A 17,481-nucleotide genomic window follows, 5' to 3' on the forward strand; every position below is an offset into this window, starting at 1 on the left:
TTATAAGTTAATCATTTGATAGGATTCCTATCCATTTGTCCAATAAGGGCTTACTCTTGGAAAATGTACTTAGTTTTGAAATATCAAAAATTTATCATTAAATAACTTTGAAAATAGCACTTTAACTATACATTTACAGAGAATAAAAGTTGGACTTTCACAATCAACCACCCTTTTGCTTCTAAATACTTTTATTTATCATCAGAAGATCTGTTTGATTGCGAGCCTTGGAAAAAATAGATATAGAGTTTTCGAAAATTCAAACTATAGACTAAGTTATTGATGATAATGTGGAAAAATTTATTGATGGTCAAAGTTACCTCGGTGATCAAAGTTACCCCGTTTTACGGTATTTTGAACATCAGAAATATTGGTGGTATTTGAGTGGAGTTGAGAATGACCGAAAATTGCGATACGTAATATTCGAATGGTCCCTTACTAATAAATTTTTTCGAATGTATTTCTACCCAACGAATTGTCAAATCTGCTCATTCATCCTACGGCACCATACCCAGAAAGCAAAACTATATACAACTAGGTGTAAGCTCAGCTGGTACCAGGAAAAATTACAAAATAATCAAAAACAGACACAACGTTCTTAAACCTTTTCACGGCTGTAAACAAAGTCTGACTAACGACAATTTCCTTTTCTAATAAGAATCTACAACTGCACGCTTGAGTAATATGCAAAAAATCAATTCACTCAGATTTTACGTGAAATTCATGTGCTAGTTACGTAGAAGTAAAAGAGTCACTGCAAGACACACGTAGAATCGATGTGTTGCAACAAAATCCTAGTTTACGTGAAAAATCCCGTATAATTAATTTCTTAATTATTTTGCGTGTAATTCTTAATCCACAATTGATACGAAAAATCGTTAATCTGCGGAGAAAACAAAAATTTTATATGAATCGAAAAAAGGCTAGAATTTCGTTAAACAACCGGAAAATTGTTTAAAATCAAGTTTTGTTGAACTGTGTTTTAAAAACATTTTTTTTAAATTTTGTTAAGTATAAAATAAAAATAACTAACCTTAAGCTCGGGACGAATTTTATTCCAAAGGAAATCCAATGGATTGATTTGATTCCAGGTAAATTCCCTAAAAAAATAAGACCAAAATAAACCTGCCAGTTGAAGATTTGCTCAGAGAGTCTGATTATTTTTTTTGTGATGCGCGGAGGAAAACAAATAAAATTTTCGACAACCGCGGACTACTGTGTTGTAATATTACATATGTTATAAAATAATATTTTAATATTATTATTTTTTGCTGTGTATGTGTTTCAAGACGATTAAGTGTTAGTCACTATTTTCTACCAGTTAAGACGTAGTTGTGACTAACAGTTTTTAAAATTCAAGGACTTTTGCTAATGATCCATGTTTTCAAATTCAGGAACCAGTATAATGAAACTGGGAAAATAGTAATTATGGCATTGTGGCGAGTTAAAATAACAAGTAGAATTATTGAGAGATTTTTTTTTTGTTTGGATAATAAATATACTGAGTATGCTTTGAAGAAGAAAATAAAGTTGAAAAAAAAATGTACCCAAGCGAAAATTTATGTAGTTACATTGAAAACTCAAAATTTTCGGTCAGACTTTAGCTGACGCCATTCACACTGTATCACATTTTATTACGTTCTTCCAAATCTGTTTCTATTAAAAAGTCATAGAAAGGCCGAATCCAACCAAAAACCCATAATGGTTTAACATCGTAAAAATTCGTCTTATCAGAGATTTGAGAAAAAAACACAACAAGTATAATAAAATCAAAGCTCAGTCGGATAAAACTGCTCACTGAGTTGCGTATAATGCCTTCAATAGTTTGCACAGACCCCAGCGTATCACATATTTGAATGATTTTCAAAGATTGGTTTTTGGAAATACGTCAATTCTATGCTTGAAGCTAATTTAGTTCCAAAAAAATTTTTTTTTTCACCAATAAAAGTGCTAATACCACACAGAACAAACGTACAAGCTAGCCCACGAAACTTGTGTTCTTGTGTTCTTACGAAGACTCTTCAGAATTATTTGCCGAATATTTCGCAGCATTTACAAACGATTTGGTTACAGAATAAGAATTGTAAGTCACGACAGAAGTTATGCCAGAATTGAGCGTATCGACAACAGATCCTCGGCCGAAAAATTTCTCAGCTCCAGAAATCCAAAGTAAGTGGATCTGATGGTGTTCCAAATTTGTCCCTTAAAAAGTGCGTAAGCGCTATTGAAAAGCCTCTACAATTGCTCTTCACAGCTTTTATTAGCGGTGGTTTGTTAAGCAAACTATTGAAAATGTCACACATTTTGCCGACTCACAAAAATGGTTCAAAACTGCCCGCTGATAATTATCGAGGGTAAGTATCAGAAATTTTGAATATAAATGTTCGGATGGAAGAAATTTTAATGTTCACAAAAGGGTTACGCAAAACAATCATATTTCAGTAGTTTGATGGGAGCAAGGTTGGCAAAATCACAGAAAAATATGTAATTTCACAGAATTTTGAGCAAATTTTCATCACAGAATCTGTATACAAAACACAGAATTTGGAAATATTCACTGATTTCACAGAATTTTTGAATTGTGCATGGATTTCCAAAATTATATTTTTTTTTTGGCAAATATAAAATTTAGATTTCTTCCTTGGAATTAGAAAAGTATTTTAAGATTGGTAATGTCATGAACTTTTCCCTATGAAAATGTTATGAAGACCCCATTCATCATGAACTCTCAATGAAATTTAAGAAAATAACATCACAGAAAACCACCTCAGAATTTTTGGGTTGAATCACAAAAAGTTAGATTTTTTTTTCTCAAAAACACAGAATTTATTTTTCAGCAACCTTGGATACGAGATTTGTGAGGTCTTATTTTGATTTGCATTTTGTTGCATTTAAGCGCAGACTGGTAACTGAATCATAAAAATATTTATTTCAAAATAATTGGTTATTGTCCGAAAAATATTTTTACACCAACAGTGTTGGTTTAAGATAATAAAACATGAAGTTTGTCAGTGATATTTTTAAGCCAATCCATCTTACTGGGTAATGTTTTTACAGCATCGAACAATGAACAAATTTGTACATCTACTGGTCGATTTTTAAAATTTCTATGAAATTAAAAACCTTTAAAAAAACTGGCTAAAGATGTGAGAGACTATGTCATCAATAATTTGTAACCATTGAAAGATAGCTCGATTACATTAAATAAGAATAAAAATTAAATATGTGCTTTCGTGTACAGATATTTTATATAACCCCACCGTTGCATGTCTCGTTTGACATTAAAGATTTTCACTATCTTTTACTTATTTAGTAGGAATTGCGATTCGCATTAACATTGTCAACAATTTGAGCTATCATTTCAAAAGCTATTTTATGTTTGATGGGATCTTGATTCCTTCACAAATGTTTCAAATCTTCAGGAAAGTTATCCAAATTCAAACCAAATTTCAATGAATTCGTAAACCAAAAATCAATAAACCAACATATGTGTACATCCCCTGTAAGAAAGATTTTTCAAATAACGGTACATTTTGAAATAAATTGCCTAGCTGAACATTTTATGGAACCTGCTCCCAAAATAGCTAGCTTTTACTTTTCGGCCCCCCGCAAAACGCCTAGCCCTGAAGGCAAAATAAACGAGCTTCAAAACGCCCACACAGCCCATGAACCAAGAAGGTTCCATTTCTGATGGATTTCCTAGGAAGTGGTTTCGGTGTAAGCCCAAACCCCATTATTATCCTATAAATTACACCATCCATCCGGATGCGAGCAAAGGAACAACGGTTACCAAAAACTGCTTCCTAGGAGGTTGTTCCCTGGTTTTGGCTGGCATTTTGCCCGTCTTGAGGCGTGAAGGAAAGATTTGGTGCGTGTGTTTGTTTGAGTTTGTGTGTGTGTCTGTGTGTGGTTGTGCGAGAGGTCAGTTTGATCCCCTTTTTCCCGTTCCGGAAGCCAGGATGAAATGCTTTTGTCCGAGAAAATGGTGGTCATTTCTTTTCTGCTGAGAAGAAAGATTCGGACCACTCCGATGGAGCAGTATACTTTCAGGCGGACTTGTGGGCGGGTTTTGTTTACTGTTTGAGGTGAGGCCGCCTGCATTGTGCTAAATTATCACATAAAATTTGGAAAATTTGCAAGATTTATTTTTATTGCCGCCATTTGTGGGTAGATGGAATGGCCTGGAAGGTTCCTTCCTTTCCTTTTGTTATCGCCTTTTGAAAAAGTGCCCTTTCCCGATCAGCCTGAAGAAAATTTAAGCAATGACGGTAATGACTGGATCAGAGAAATGGTTTGCTGATATGGTGTTAGAAAATTAATCTCTCCTACTGATTCATATCGTTCAAATATTTCATTATGTCTTTCATTCTGTTCGAGTGCTTTTAAACTTGCTGTTCGATTCAGGATTTTTAAACAGCTTTGCGTTCATTCATCCTCGGGAATAATCACAGAAAAGCTATTAATCTAGATAATTGCAGCTGTCGATTTCGAGGAGTGTTTATCTTACGTTCTGGGATTGTTTCATGCTCAACGGTAATTAAAACAAATCCGTCTGGAACGACAACTAAGCTGAAAGCTGAAATTGAAACAAACAACCTGGCCGAAGATCCTGACGGGCAAATAAAACGCACCCAAGTCCCATGAATCGTAATTACAGAGCCCAAATCTCATTAGGATAATATCACGCAACACCCCCGCCATATAAAGCAATATGACTGCTGCTCGTTGAATTGTTTCTTAAAAGCGGCGAGCTGCATCATTCAGCTATAAACAAGAAAATCGGCTTCAATCGCACAAATTACACTTTGAATGGCGCGCAAACGGAAAACGAAAATTAAGCGCCCGCCAGAAGAAGAAATCCCATTGAAAGGAACTCGCAATTGCAGACCTGGTCCTAAGTCCTCTCTTCAGCCTCACACACAGGTCTGAGATGAGTTTCCTTTTCGCCGTCTCGGGGCTAAACTTAATTTGATTAAGTACATTCAATGTAATTAAACATTGACCGGTGTGGAAAAAGTTAGCTTTGCTTGGTGTTTTTTTGTTGCTCTGGATTTCTATCGTCTCAATGATTGTGTTTGAATTTTCAATTTATTATTCCTAAAGAATTTTCTTTATAAATGCATTTTTCAAAACAAACCTCACTTAACAATAATTTATACCAACAACCAGATTTCTGAAGAATTGAGCCACAAAACAAACCCGGTTAAGCTTCAAATTGATTCCTACTTTGATTTGTTTGTGCTCTAAAATACTCAAAATAAGAAATGAGAAATGAGGAACAAAAACCAGAAATGAGAAATAAGAAATGAGAAATGTGACATGCGAGTTTAAAATAAGAAAGGAGAGATGAGAAATGAGAATTAAGAAATGAGGAATGAGAAATGAGAAACAAGAAATGAAAAATGAGAAAAGAGAAATGAGAAATTAGAAATGAGAAATGAGATATGAGAAATGAGAAATGAGAAATGAGAAATGAGAAATGAGAAATGAGAAATGAGAAATGAGAAATGAGAAATGAGAAATGAGAAATGAGAAATGAGAAATGAGAAATGAGGAATGAGAAATGAGAAACAAGAAATGAAAAATGAGAAAAGAGAAATGAGAAATTAGAAATGAGAAATGAGATATGAGAAATGAGAAATGAGAAATGAGAAATGAGAAATGAGAAATGAGAAATGAGAAATGAGAAATGAGAAATGAGAAATGAGAAATTTGAAATGAGAAATGAGAAATGAGAAATGAGAAATGAGAAATGAGAAATGAGAAATGAGAAATGAGAAATGAGAAATGAGAAATGAGAAATGAGAAATGAGAAATGAGAAATGAGAAATGAGAAATGAGAAATGAGAAATGAGAAATGAGAAATGAGAAATGAGAAATGAGAAATGAGAAATGAGAAATGAGAAATGAGAAATGATAAATGAGAAATGAGAAATGAGAAATGAGAAATTAGAAATGAGAAATGAGAAATAAGAAATGAGAAATGAGAAATGAGAAATGAGAAATGAGAAATGAGAAATGAGAAATGAGAAATGAAAAATGAGAAATGAGAAATGAGAAATGAGAAATGAGAAATGAGAAATGAGATATGAGAAATGAGAAATGAGAAATGAGAAACAAGAAATGAAAAATAAGAAATTAGAGAAGATAAATGAGAAACGAGAAAAGAGAAATGAGAAACGAGAAATGAGAAATGAGAAATGAGAAATGAGAAATGAGAAATGAGAAATGAGAAATGAGAAATGAGAAATGAGAAATGAGAAATGAGAAATGAGAAATGAGAAATGAGAAATGAGAAATGAGAAACGAGAAATGAGAAATGAGAAATGAGAAATGAGAAATGAGAAATGAGAAATGAGATGAGAAATGAGAAATGAGAAATGAGAAATGAGAAATGAGAAATGAGAAATGAGAAATGAGAAATGAGAAATGAGAAATGAGAAATGAGAAATGAAAAATGAGAAATGAGAAATGAGAAATGAGAAATGAGAAATGAGAAATGAGAAATGAGAAATGAGAAATGAGAAATTAGAAATGAGAAATGAGAAATGAGAAATGAGAAATGAGAAATGAGAAATAAGAAATGAGAAATGAGAAATGAGAAATGAGAAATGAGAAATGAGAAATGCGAAGTGAGAAATGAGAAATGAGAAATGAGAAATGAGAAATGAGAAATGAGAAATGAGAAATAAGAAAGAGAAAGAGAAATGAGAAATTAGAAATAAGGAATGATAAATTAGAAATAAAAAATGAAAAATAGGTTCCGAGAAATGAGAAACGAGAAACAAGAAATGTGCAATGAGTAATGAGGAATGAGAAATGAGAAATGAGAAATGATAAATAAGAAATGAGAAATGAGAAATGAGAAATGAGAAATGAGAAATGAGAAATGAGAAATGAGAAATGAGAAATGAGAAATGAAAAATGAGAAATGAGAAATGAGAAATGAGAAATGAGAAATGAGAAATGAGAAATGAGAAATGAGAAATGAGAAATGAGAAATGAGAAATGAGAAATGAGAACTGAGAAATGATAAATGAGAAACGAGAAATGAGAAATGAGAATTGAGAAATTGAAAATTAGAAGTTTTTTATGAGAAATGAGAAATGAGAAATGAGAAATAAGCAATAAGAAATGAGAAAGGAGAAATAAGAAATGAGATATGAGAAATGTGAAATGAGAAATTTGAAATGAGAAATGAGAATTTCGAATAGAGAAATGAGAAATGGGAAATGAGAAATGAGAAATGAGAAATGAGAAATGAGAAATGAGAAATGATAAATGATAAATGAGAAATGAGAAATGAGAAATGAGAAATGAGAAATGAGAAATGAGAAATGAGAAATGAGAAATGAGAAATGAGAAATGAGAAATGAGAAATGAGAAATGAGAAATGAGAAATGAGAAATGAGAAATGAGAAATGAGAAATGAGAAATGAGAAATGAGAAATGAGAAATGAGAAATGAGAAATGAGAAATGAGAAATGAGAAATGAGAAATGAGAAATGAGAAATGAGAAATGAGAAATGAGAAATGAGAAATGAGAAATGAGAAATGAGAAATGAGAAATGAGAAATGAGAAATGAGAAATGAGAAATAAGAAATGAGAAATGAGAACTGAGAAATGAGAAATGAGAAACGAGAAATGAGAAATGAGAATTGAGAAATTGAAAATTAGAAGTTTTTTATGAGAAATGAGAAATGAGAAATGAGAAAAGAGGAATGAGAAATGAGAAATGGGAAAGGAGAAATAAGGAATGAGAAATGAGAAATGAGAAATGAGAAATGAGAAATGAGAAATGAGAAATGAGAAATGAGAAATGAGAAATGAGAAATGAGAAATGAGAAATGAGAAATGAGAAATGAGAAATGCGAAATTAGAAATGATAAATGAGAAATGAGAAATGAGAAATGCGATATGAGATATGAGATATGAGAAATGAGAAATGAGAATTGTGAAATGAGAAATGAGAAATGAGAATTGAGAATTGAGAAATGAGAAATGAGAAATGAGAAATGAGAATTGAGAAATGAGAAATGAGAAATGAGAAATGAGAAATGAGAAATGAGAAATGAGAAATGATAAATGAGAAATGAGAAATGAGAAATGAGAAATGAGAAATGAGAAATGAGAAATGAGAAATGAGAAATGAGAAATGAGAAATGAGAAATGAGAAATGAGAAATGAGATATGAGATATGAGATATGAGATATGAGATATGAGATATGAGATATGAGATATGAGATATGAGATATGAGATATGAGATATGAGATATGAGATATGAGATATGAGATATGAGATATGAGATATGATATATGAGATATGAGATATGAGATATGAGATATGAGATATGAGATATGAGATATGAGATATGAGATATGAGATATGAGATATGAGATATGAGATATGAGATATGAGATATGAGAAATTGGAAATGAGAAATGAGAAATCAAAAATGAGATATGTATTAGAAATGTGAAATGTGATATGATAAATGAGAAATGAGTTATGATAAATGAGAAATGAGTTATGATAAATGAGGAATCACAAATGAGAAATTAAAAAAATGAGATATGAGAAAAAAAATTTTCGGGAGTCAAGACAGAATTTTGGGAATTTATTATCACCAAATGAAAATATGTGATCATCGTGAACCTTACACCGTCTTAAAATCAAAACCGCTTTAAACTTTGAATCTTTATTTGATAATTATCACCATCAATATAGCTTTATCGACGATTCTACAACCGTACTCCTTGGGGGTAGTGAAAGTCTTAAAACTGTGTTTAAAATAATCCACATCCCGAAAATATCGGTTCCCAAGGAGCTGAAGTCCTTCATCTCCATTCGGTAAGACGTAGACTGCCCAGCTGAAGACAGTCATCCCAAGTGAATCGGAAAACCAACCATCGTCGTCGTTTCCTTGAAATGGTCTCGGTTTCTCACCCCCTGTCTCTCTCTCTCTTTCTGACCAAGAGTACGGGTGTAGGAATTTATGATGCCATCAATTTGTGGTTTGTGAAAAGCTTTGTGCCATCGTAATAATGGTGTGCAACATCTTTAGAAAGTGTGGCTTTCTTGAGCTAGTTGGGTGTTTTCAGGCTCTTCAGCCTGGAGGTATGCATTTTCTTACTGGCGTTTGTGAGAAAATATCCTTAGAAACGTCTCACTCCTCTACCGGAACAAGTTTGCGATGAAAATTACGTGTTACATTAGCATAAATGGGTTTCAAGTCTCCGTGCCGAGATGCAAAGCCAGTCAATAAGAGAAGCTAGCTTGAATTGGATGAGCGCTTTTTGTTTGTGTTCCTGAACAATGTTTTTGTTTGAACTTAAGAGGATCAATTGCGACCAATGAAAAAAGTCTTAAACTCTAATAAATGGCCACAGCGTTTGTGTGTTTTGATGAGATTTTGTGGGTGGTTACCGGTAATTGATTCTTAAATCCCAACCAACCAATATGTGCGTGTGATAATAATTGCATCTAAATCGATTTCAGCTTCAATGACATTAAATCATATCGTTCAGTAAAACAAAAATGTATGAACCCAGTCACTCACCCCACCTGGTGTTTTTCGTTCTGTTGTCTCTTTTCCGCTGGACCCTTGGACCCTGGAACCCCAAAAACAAACTTGGACCAACCATAAAAAAAAACAATCCAATCATCACCACATCAAAAAACAAACCCTCAACCAACAAAAAAAAAACTCGCGGATTCGTGGTCAACCGTTCGAAAAATCCGATTCGTTTCAGCAGAAACACCCACACGTTATCTTCGAGGCACGTACAAAATCAAACAAGGGCTGTGCTAATTCCGGGAACCTGGAGTGGCGAACCCGGTCGATCCGGAGGCAGAGCCACCATTCGGGGCTGGTCGATCAGCAGGATCCCAATGGGGCTGGCCGATACCGGAGGGACGTCCGGGAGACGACCAAGTACATCGAAACGGCGCTCATCATCGACAAGGCGATGTTCCAGAAGCGCAACGGCAGCACCCGGGCCGAGGTCGTCCACGACGCCATCCAGGTGGCCAACATTGCCGATCTGGTAAGTAGCCTAATGGTTTTTTTAAGTTTCTGTTTAACATTTGGAGTCAAACATTATTCACATTTCAGTAGCGTGACACTGTTCTAGAGTTCTGATCAATATATTTTTAACAGGCTTGTAATATTTATTTATCTTTAAAATTTGTTGGCACAAATCTAATGTTGGGAATTTTCGAGACCCGTTTTTGATTTACAGCAGGCAAAGTGTCAAAAAAGTAAACAAAACGAACAAAAACTTTCAGGATACACTATTTAATGCTATTTTTTTTACACAGAAATCAATCAATAACTCACAACATTTTTCGAAATTTCAACCGTTTTCAATGGTGGAATGTTTGTTAGGCTTCTCCTTGACCAGCGATTTATAGTTGACGGGCTTGAACAACAAACGTTTGAAGAAAAAGTTACCAGGTTGGGTCAGACAGACACTTCAAGGTCGGGTTAAATGGACATATAAATTTCTCCAGGTAAAGGTATATGCCACATTCTAGCCTTACGTGACGACTTTTTGACAGGTTTTTTTGCACAAATTTTCGATTTTCTCATTTTTAGACTAAGAGTTTCAACAAACTAACTTAAGGAGATGATCAAATTCCCTATCCAACCAGCTTATTTTTATCTTTTTTTTTTTGTTGTTGTTGTGGTTCCGAAGAAATTATAGAAAAATAAAACATTCTGTGTTGTGGTGTTAAAAAATTCTGACTTCCTGTGATTTTACCCAAAAATTCTGTGACGGATTTCTGTGTTGCTTTTTTACGTAAATTTCATTCAAAAATCATGTTAAATTGCGAGTTCGTTTTTAACATTTTACTTGAGAGAGATGAATTAAAATTACCATTTTTTTCATATTTTTCCAACTCAATCATAATTATCCAAAAATTATACTGACATGAAAAATTGAATTTTGAAAAAACGGTCATAATTTAAAAATTCTGTGTTCTGTGACACAGATTCTGTGATGAAAATAAGCTTAAAATTCTGTGAAATTACAGATTTTTCTGTGATTGTGGCAACCTTGTTTGCGACTTGTCGCAACGGGCGAAAAAATTTCTTTTCCAAACAAAAAAAAACCCAATTGCTCGTTTCCCTTACATTTAAGCGAAAAACGTATTTTGTCAAAAACTCCTCTTACACAGTTTTAATTAACCAAATCAAAAAGTTAAAGGCAAATATGGTTGAAAACGTGATAGAGTGATTTGCCAATCGTGGCACAGGTAAGCACATGATTTTGGCTTTTATGCAGTGTTTTAGTTATTTCAACTAAATTTGCTAAATATTTTTATCGATTGCATTCATACAGGCTTGGTTTAAAAGATCTAAAGTTAAAGAGTTAGAAAAACGTGACTGCAAAATTTAAAAAAAAAATCAGTTAAAACAGGATGTCTGTGCTCAATGGTTGCATAGGCAAATTTAATGTCGTGCCTAATGTTTTACTATTTTTTAAATGGCTGCACATCTTTTAACCAAGGTTGCCGAAATCACAGAAAAATCTGTATTATTACAGAATTTTGAGCAAAATATCGTCACAGAATCTGTGTCACAGATCAATGATTTTTTAAAATTTTCAAAGAATCACAGATTTTCTGAATTTTGTGCAGATTTCCAAAATTATAATTTTTTTTTTCATTTTCGAGTTATTATTTCTGACTATAATTTATGAAAATATGAAAATTGATTTTTTTTTTCAATTCAAACTGTGAAAAATTTGCAATTTGTTGATGTATGGCATTATTTCTCTATGAACTCCATAGAAAAAGCGTCACAGAAAACCATCACAGAATTTTAGGTTCAAATCACAGAATTCGGGAAATTTTTTTGTTAAAAAACAGAATTTTTTTTCGGCAACCTTGCTTTTAAACTTTCTAATGGTTCAGCCACCATGTGATCAAAGAAGCTGATATTCGGTTCGGAAGCTTTTTGAGAGAATTTGTAGTTTAAGCCAATTTGGAGACGGCCCCTTTCGAAGGGAGTGGTCTCTATAAACCATCCAATACATAAACGAAAAATTTAGACTCAAAATCCAAAAAAAAAAACATTTGAGAGCCTGGAAAACAGGGTCGTGGGAAGAACTGAATCGTGGGGGAGGAGTTTGGTGACCTATTTTTTTCTATTTTAGTTTTGCTCAAACAATACAAGAATAAAGAAATTAAAAATACTGTTATTAAATACTATTTTATTACTCATTTCTAAGCTCTTCGACATAAATAGTTTCTTGTGTTAAATTGAAGCTTTTAAAAATACATCCTTAAATCTTTCAATTTTTTTTTGTTTCGATTATAGTCGTTTTATCATATCTTTCAAATGATAATCAGTATTCGTTTAAAGAATCGTTTGCTTATGATTACCAGAAGTCCTTCAGCACGTATCCGGGGCGGGCAAATCCAGGCTTTTTTATATCAAACCTGGCAAAATCCATGCATTCTTTTCCAAATTGTCAAACCAAACCCTGGGCAGAATTCGGAAAAAATTGACAAAAAACCAGAAAATTTTCAACAAAAATCTAGAAAAACAAACATTTGAATCATTATCATTTCATCGCAAAACATAACCAGATTTTGAATCGAATATGAGGCTCCGAAAAAAAATCATTTATGTTTTTTTCTCGAAAAATCGAAAAATTTTAATTTTGGGCGACGAAATTGAAAATTATAATGGTATAATGAATTTTTCGTTCGATTTCCAAAAAAAATGTGAATGAATCCGGACAAAATCAAGATATTTTCACCAAATTTTGGGCAACCGGGCCGTGCTGAACCTTTCCTAATTTGAAAAAAAAATTATATTCGGGTAAGTCAGGGTAATACTGCCCAGCTTAATTTTGCTGATTTAATTTGAACTTACAATAAGTTTGTTTTAAGAAAGTCATCAATTTCGAGAAAAAAAATTCTAAAAATGAATCCAATTTTCAAAAGTAAAAGTAAATGATTAAATAATTTCAATTTATTTAAGGAAATATAAATATTTTATTATCATCATTCGTTTGACATTGGAAATCAATTGCTGTGGATGTTTTTTTTTTTAGTTTTTCATTAAATAAAATAGAATGAACTCAAATTCTACTTAATTTATGTCATTTCCAGCTGATTTGTGCAATCGTACTGACTTTGGTAAGATTTTAAAATCGAGCTAACAATCAGAAATATAGGCCTACGATCTCTTGCACTTTGAATTCCTTATCGAAATAGTCATCTCGATAATTTTATTTTGTTGGAGCTCATTTACGAGCTGAATCTGAATCTGCATTCTGAACCTGTATTCAAAATTTTAATTTTCAATTTGTTTTGAAATTTCAATACTTTTTCAGAAATAAACATGAAAACGCGAGAAAGAATGACCCTGACGGGTTGAACTCCTATCAAAAAAGGAAAAAAAAAACATGTAAACGGTTTCTGAGTTTAGAAATATGAGCCAAAAATTGAAATCAGAGCTCTCAATCATGAATCCATTAGGTGTAATTTGGATGTATCGAGTTTCAATGTTCTTTCTTTATTTCTCAAAAACTCAGAATGATTTTAAGATCACATGGAAACATATTAACTAAATGTGATAAACACGCGAATTTATTTCGAGAATCGTGAATCAAATTTTGAAGGCAATGTAAAAGCAAATTTAAACGACGATTTTGAACACAGCTTTTCATTTCAATGTTTAATGATTATTTGAAGCTGAAATGAAAAATTCCTAAACTGGATACATAATCCGAAATATGAAATGACAAATACAATTCCGATTTTGATTGTAAGGAACCAGAACCTCTGAAATTAGTCGATATTATTAAAAATTCAGTATTCAGAAATTAATTTCTACCAATAAGTGAGAATATTCTGTAAAAACTGTACCTGACTTCTGAACCTGGGCTTCGTTTTAGAGGTTTTGAAATCAGTTCTGAGTCAAGATTCGTACTATCGAATAACCTTACTGTCTCATCAAAATTTGATTCAAAATAATAAAATTTTAATTAAATTATAAGTTTAGTTACAGTAAAATACCTCTTTGCTCTTGATGGGCCCTCACCAACCCATTCCTCCCCATTCCTACGGCCATGCCGGAATAGTACTTATGTATGTGAATTTTTTTTTAGAAATTCAAATCTGCCGTCGAATTTGACTAGAACCATCTGATTAGGGCGTTATTTGACCCTTTTTACCCAGTATATTGCCTTTTATGTAAGTTTATGTTCTCGCAGCATAAAATTTTAAGTTCTAGAAATTCCAAAAAAACGAGTAAAAAGTTTCCTTAACACGTGAAATATTTTACAAGAGATTATTCACAGATGCAAATATAAGAAGAAGCGATCTATTTTACCCCGTTTTATCTCTTTGAAGAAGATAATATTTTTTTTAAATAATCACTTCATGTCTCTTTTGGAAGTTGATCGATTTTAACGCAGTGAATATCAAATTGAAATTTAAAAGCAGTAAACAACTCCCAAAATTTCAGGTCATTCAAATGGACTATGATATGCACTTTCGTATTAGATTTTTTTTTAGTTTATTGATTAAAATAAATTAAATTAAATTCAAACTGATTGAAAACATGATAAAGTCGATTTCACGGAGTTAAGACTGTTTTTTGGGTAAGAAGGTCGACCGTTGAAAACTTTCCGGTACATCCCTAGTTTGTAACATATTTTTGTTAAACATCACAATGCATTGTTTTTTATTTGATTTTATGGTTCATTTATTCCTAAGTCTGCTAAATAAGCGTCCGTCCTCATGAAATTACTTCACTTAACTGTCGTATTTTCTCCAGCGTTCTCACCTCGAATCCTCGATCACCAACATTCCCTTAAACAGATCTTTCACACAAATGCACATTTATCATAAGATTTTTACCATCAAGCATGCTCCGATATTCATGAGCTCATTTGTGCACACTCTCACACTTGCATTTATCGAGGGCTATAACGGATATCTCGCTTCACATAATCCGTTAACACGTACACGTCTATCGGATTCTGATCACCTTCAGCATAACTTTATCTCAATAATTCTAGTCACTCCTATTACACATACGTTCTTGCAAAAGGCGTTGTGGTCCCAATGGAGAGCCGGTCGAAGTTGAGATCCTTGCGCGTTCTTCAATTTCCAACGGAACAAGTGCTATCGACCTTATTGATCTACTGCTGACTTGTCCCATCGCTGCTGCAGTACCACCCCCTCTATTTTGGGTATACCTCAGTGGTTTTAACCCAAAAATTACCAACGATGATGTGGTGAAAATTGCTTGAACACTACAAACGTGATTGAGGCATTTCGAATCGTTCCAAAAACATCGACGATTCAAATAACTCGTTTGTTTCGTATAAAGTCGGCGTGAACCTTGCACTAAAGGATAAGGCTCTCCTCCTTTCATCTTGGCCACAGAGTATCAAAGTTCGTGAGTTTGCCAAAAAACGAGCGCATACCCTGAAAAAACGTTCAAAACAAATTTTAGGACCCTTGAGTATCAGAACTCCGAGCGCACGTTTTATGGCACTTTGGAAGGCCCCCGAGCCAGTTTTGGATCCAGAGTACGATGTGATTGTGCTCACCGAAACATGGTTAACCCTTCGTTTCATAAAGTTACAAATTTGCAACAATTAATTAAAACTGTTCTAAATTTCACATTTAGCTTAAAAGTCAATTTTTTTTTTGATGGAAATAATATTTCTAACTTCGAGATCACGTTCAATTAAAAAAAAATTACTTTAAGTGTTTAAAGGTACAAAAAAAACCAACTTGAATCTGATAAATATGGAATGTGGAAAAAGCCTTATTTTTTCAAATTTTTGGCCTAGTGTAATTCATATTGAGAATTTTTTTTCGACTCAAAAAAAATATTTTCGTATTCCCACTAAAGTAATTCACATAATAAACAAAATTTGAGAATTTTTTGTTGTTTCTTCTCTGATATAATGAGTTTTCAATAATTGTTGCAAATGTGCAAAATCATGCAACGGTAGTACCTTAGCTAGTTATATGGGTTCCATAGTGTGTTTTCGAAACTTGCATCGTTTAAACAGTGTATTTGTTTCCCGGTGAAAGTGTTTTCGTTATTAATGATTTATTATCATGTTAAGGCTGTATTAAGAGGGGGGGGGAATGAAAATTGAGCCCCCCCCCCCCTTCCCTTCTGAATAAAGAGGGCCTCCGAGGTGAAAAAAATAAAAGTTTTGCTCTAAACCGCTATCCAAACTAGAAAAATATTTTTAAAGGTTCAAAATATATCAAATTTTAAACAAGGACGGGTCCGAATAATTCACTTATTTAGGATTTGTAATTCTGCGTATGCAAAACACATTATTTTAATTTTTTTCCACGGCCCGTTGGTATAACAAACACATATTTTGAATAAAACAAATTGTCGGATGCCTTCATAACTTGCAAAATAAGCATACATCAATTTTCAAAAGTTCTATATTATTTAACGTGATTCAAATTCAAGTACGGAGCTTTATCCAGAGAGTTTAAAAATCTAATAACAAACAACGAATACATTTTTTTTTATTTTTTCACTTGAAAATTCAGTACTATCAACCAACATTCGATAACCGAGTTTTGAAGTATTGTTTTGCTTATTTTTCTTAGAGATGCATGAATGATTTGATTGAAAATTACAATGCTCATTATTTTTTACTAAAGTATGAGCCGTTTCTTATAATCAATCGACGAAATATGCTCTTTATTTATACTATTCAACCTTTTCCTGGAACCTCTGAAAGTGGATTTTAATTTGAAACTTTTTGTTATTGAATTTAGTTTTATTTTTATTTCTTTTTTATTCTTAAACTGATTTCAAGTTTGAATTCTAATTTTAGAATTATTTTTTTAAATTCTAATGCTTATTCCGAAGAAATCTTTATTGTTCTTTTAATTTTGCCAACAAATGATATTTAATAGTTTAATGTAATTTCAATACTCAAGTTTGTTTATTAAAACTGGCATATTGTTATGGTATGATTTAAGATTTAGAATCTTTATCAGAACCAATTTAAATACGTTTTCGGAATTGATTTGTGTTGGTTTGTTCAAGGTTATGTTCGGAAAAGTTGTATAGGTAAGAAGCTTTCCATTTAGCACCTTCAAGCAAACGTGAGGAATAATTTCCTCAGTAGGAGGTATATTATCGCATAACTACTCCTAGTTGATTTCTCGAGAGTCTTTGTAGTCTAGTGGATAAGCTGGTGCGAGTCTGATTCCGATGTGCCAGGCTAGATGCGATTCCCGGTATCGGCGAGACAACTTTTGGGTTCGAATCCCATAAGAAGCCGACAGGTAAGATGTGTTTCCTCTTATAACTGATTATATAAATGTTTAACCAGCTGCCAGCTGGCCAGGTATATTCACGGATGAAAGAATACCTCTAAGTAACTTGATTGACTCGTTCTTCCAAAATATACCTAAATCAACAAAATACTTCACTCCATAACAGTTCATACAAAGCCATGGGGTC

At 32.8% G+C, this 17,481-nt stretch overlaps 1 protein-coding gene across 10 annotated transcripts in view; it reads left to right on the top strand.

The window, feature by feature from the left end:
* The window catches only part of LOC129739173 (disintegrin and metalloproteinase domain-containing protein unc-71), a 1,315,240-nt gene that overhangs the window by 1,048,331 nt on the left and 249,428 nt on the right, over positions 1-17,481 (top strand). For all 10 annotated transcript variants that reach the window (XM_055730592.1, XM_055730589.1, XM_055730594.1 and 7 more), the window contains one exon: positions 9,758-10,048. In XM_055730592.1, the coding sequence (XP_055586567.1) occupies positions 9,758-10,048 (291 nt within the window). The remainder of the gene's footprint in view (positions 1-9,757; positions 10,049-17,481) is intronic.

Source organism: Uranotaenia lowii, chromosome 1 (assembly GCF_029784155.1).
Source record: "Uranotaenia lowii strain MFRU-FL chromosome 1, ASM2978415v1, whole genome shotgun sequence".
In the NCBI taxonomy this organism is placed as follows: Eukaryota; Metazoa; Arthropoda; class Insecta; order Diptera; family Culicidae; genus Uranotaenia; species Uranotaenia lowii.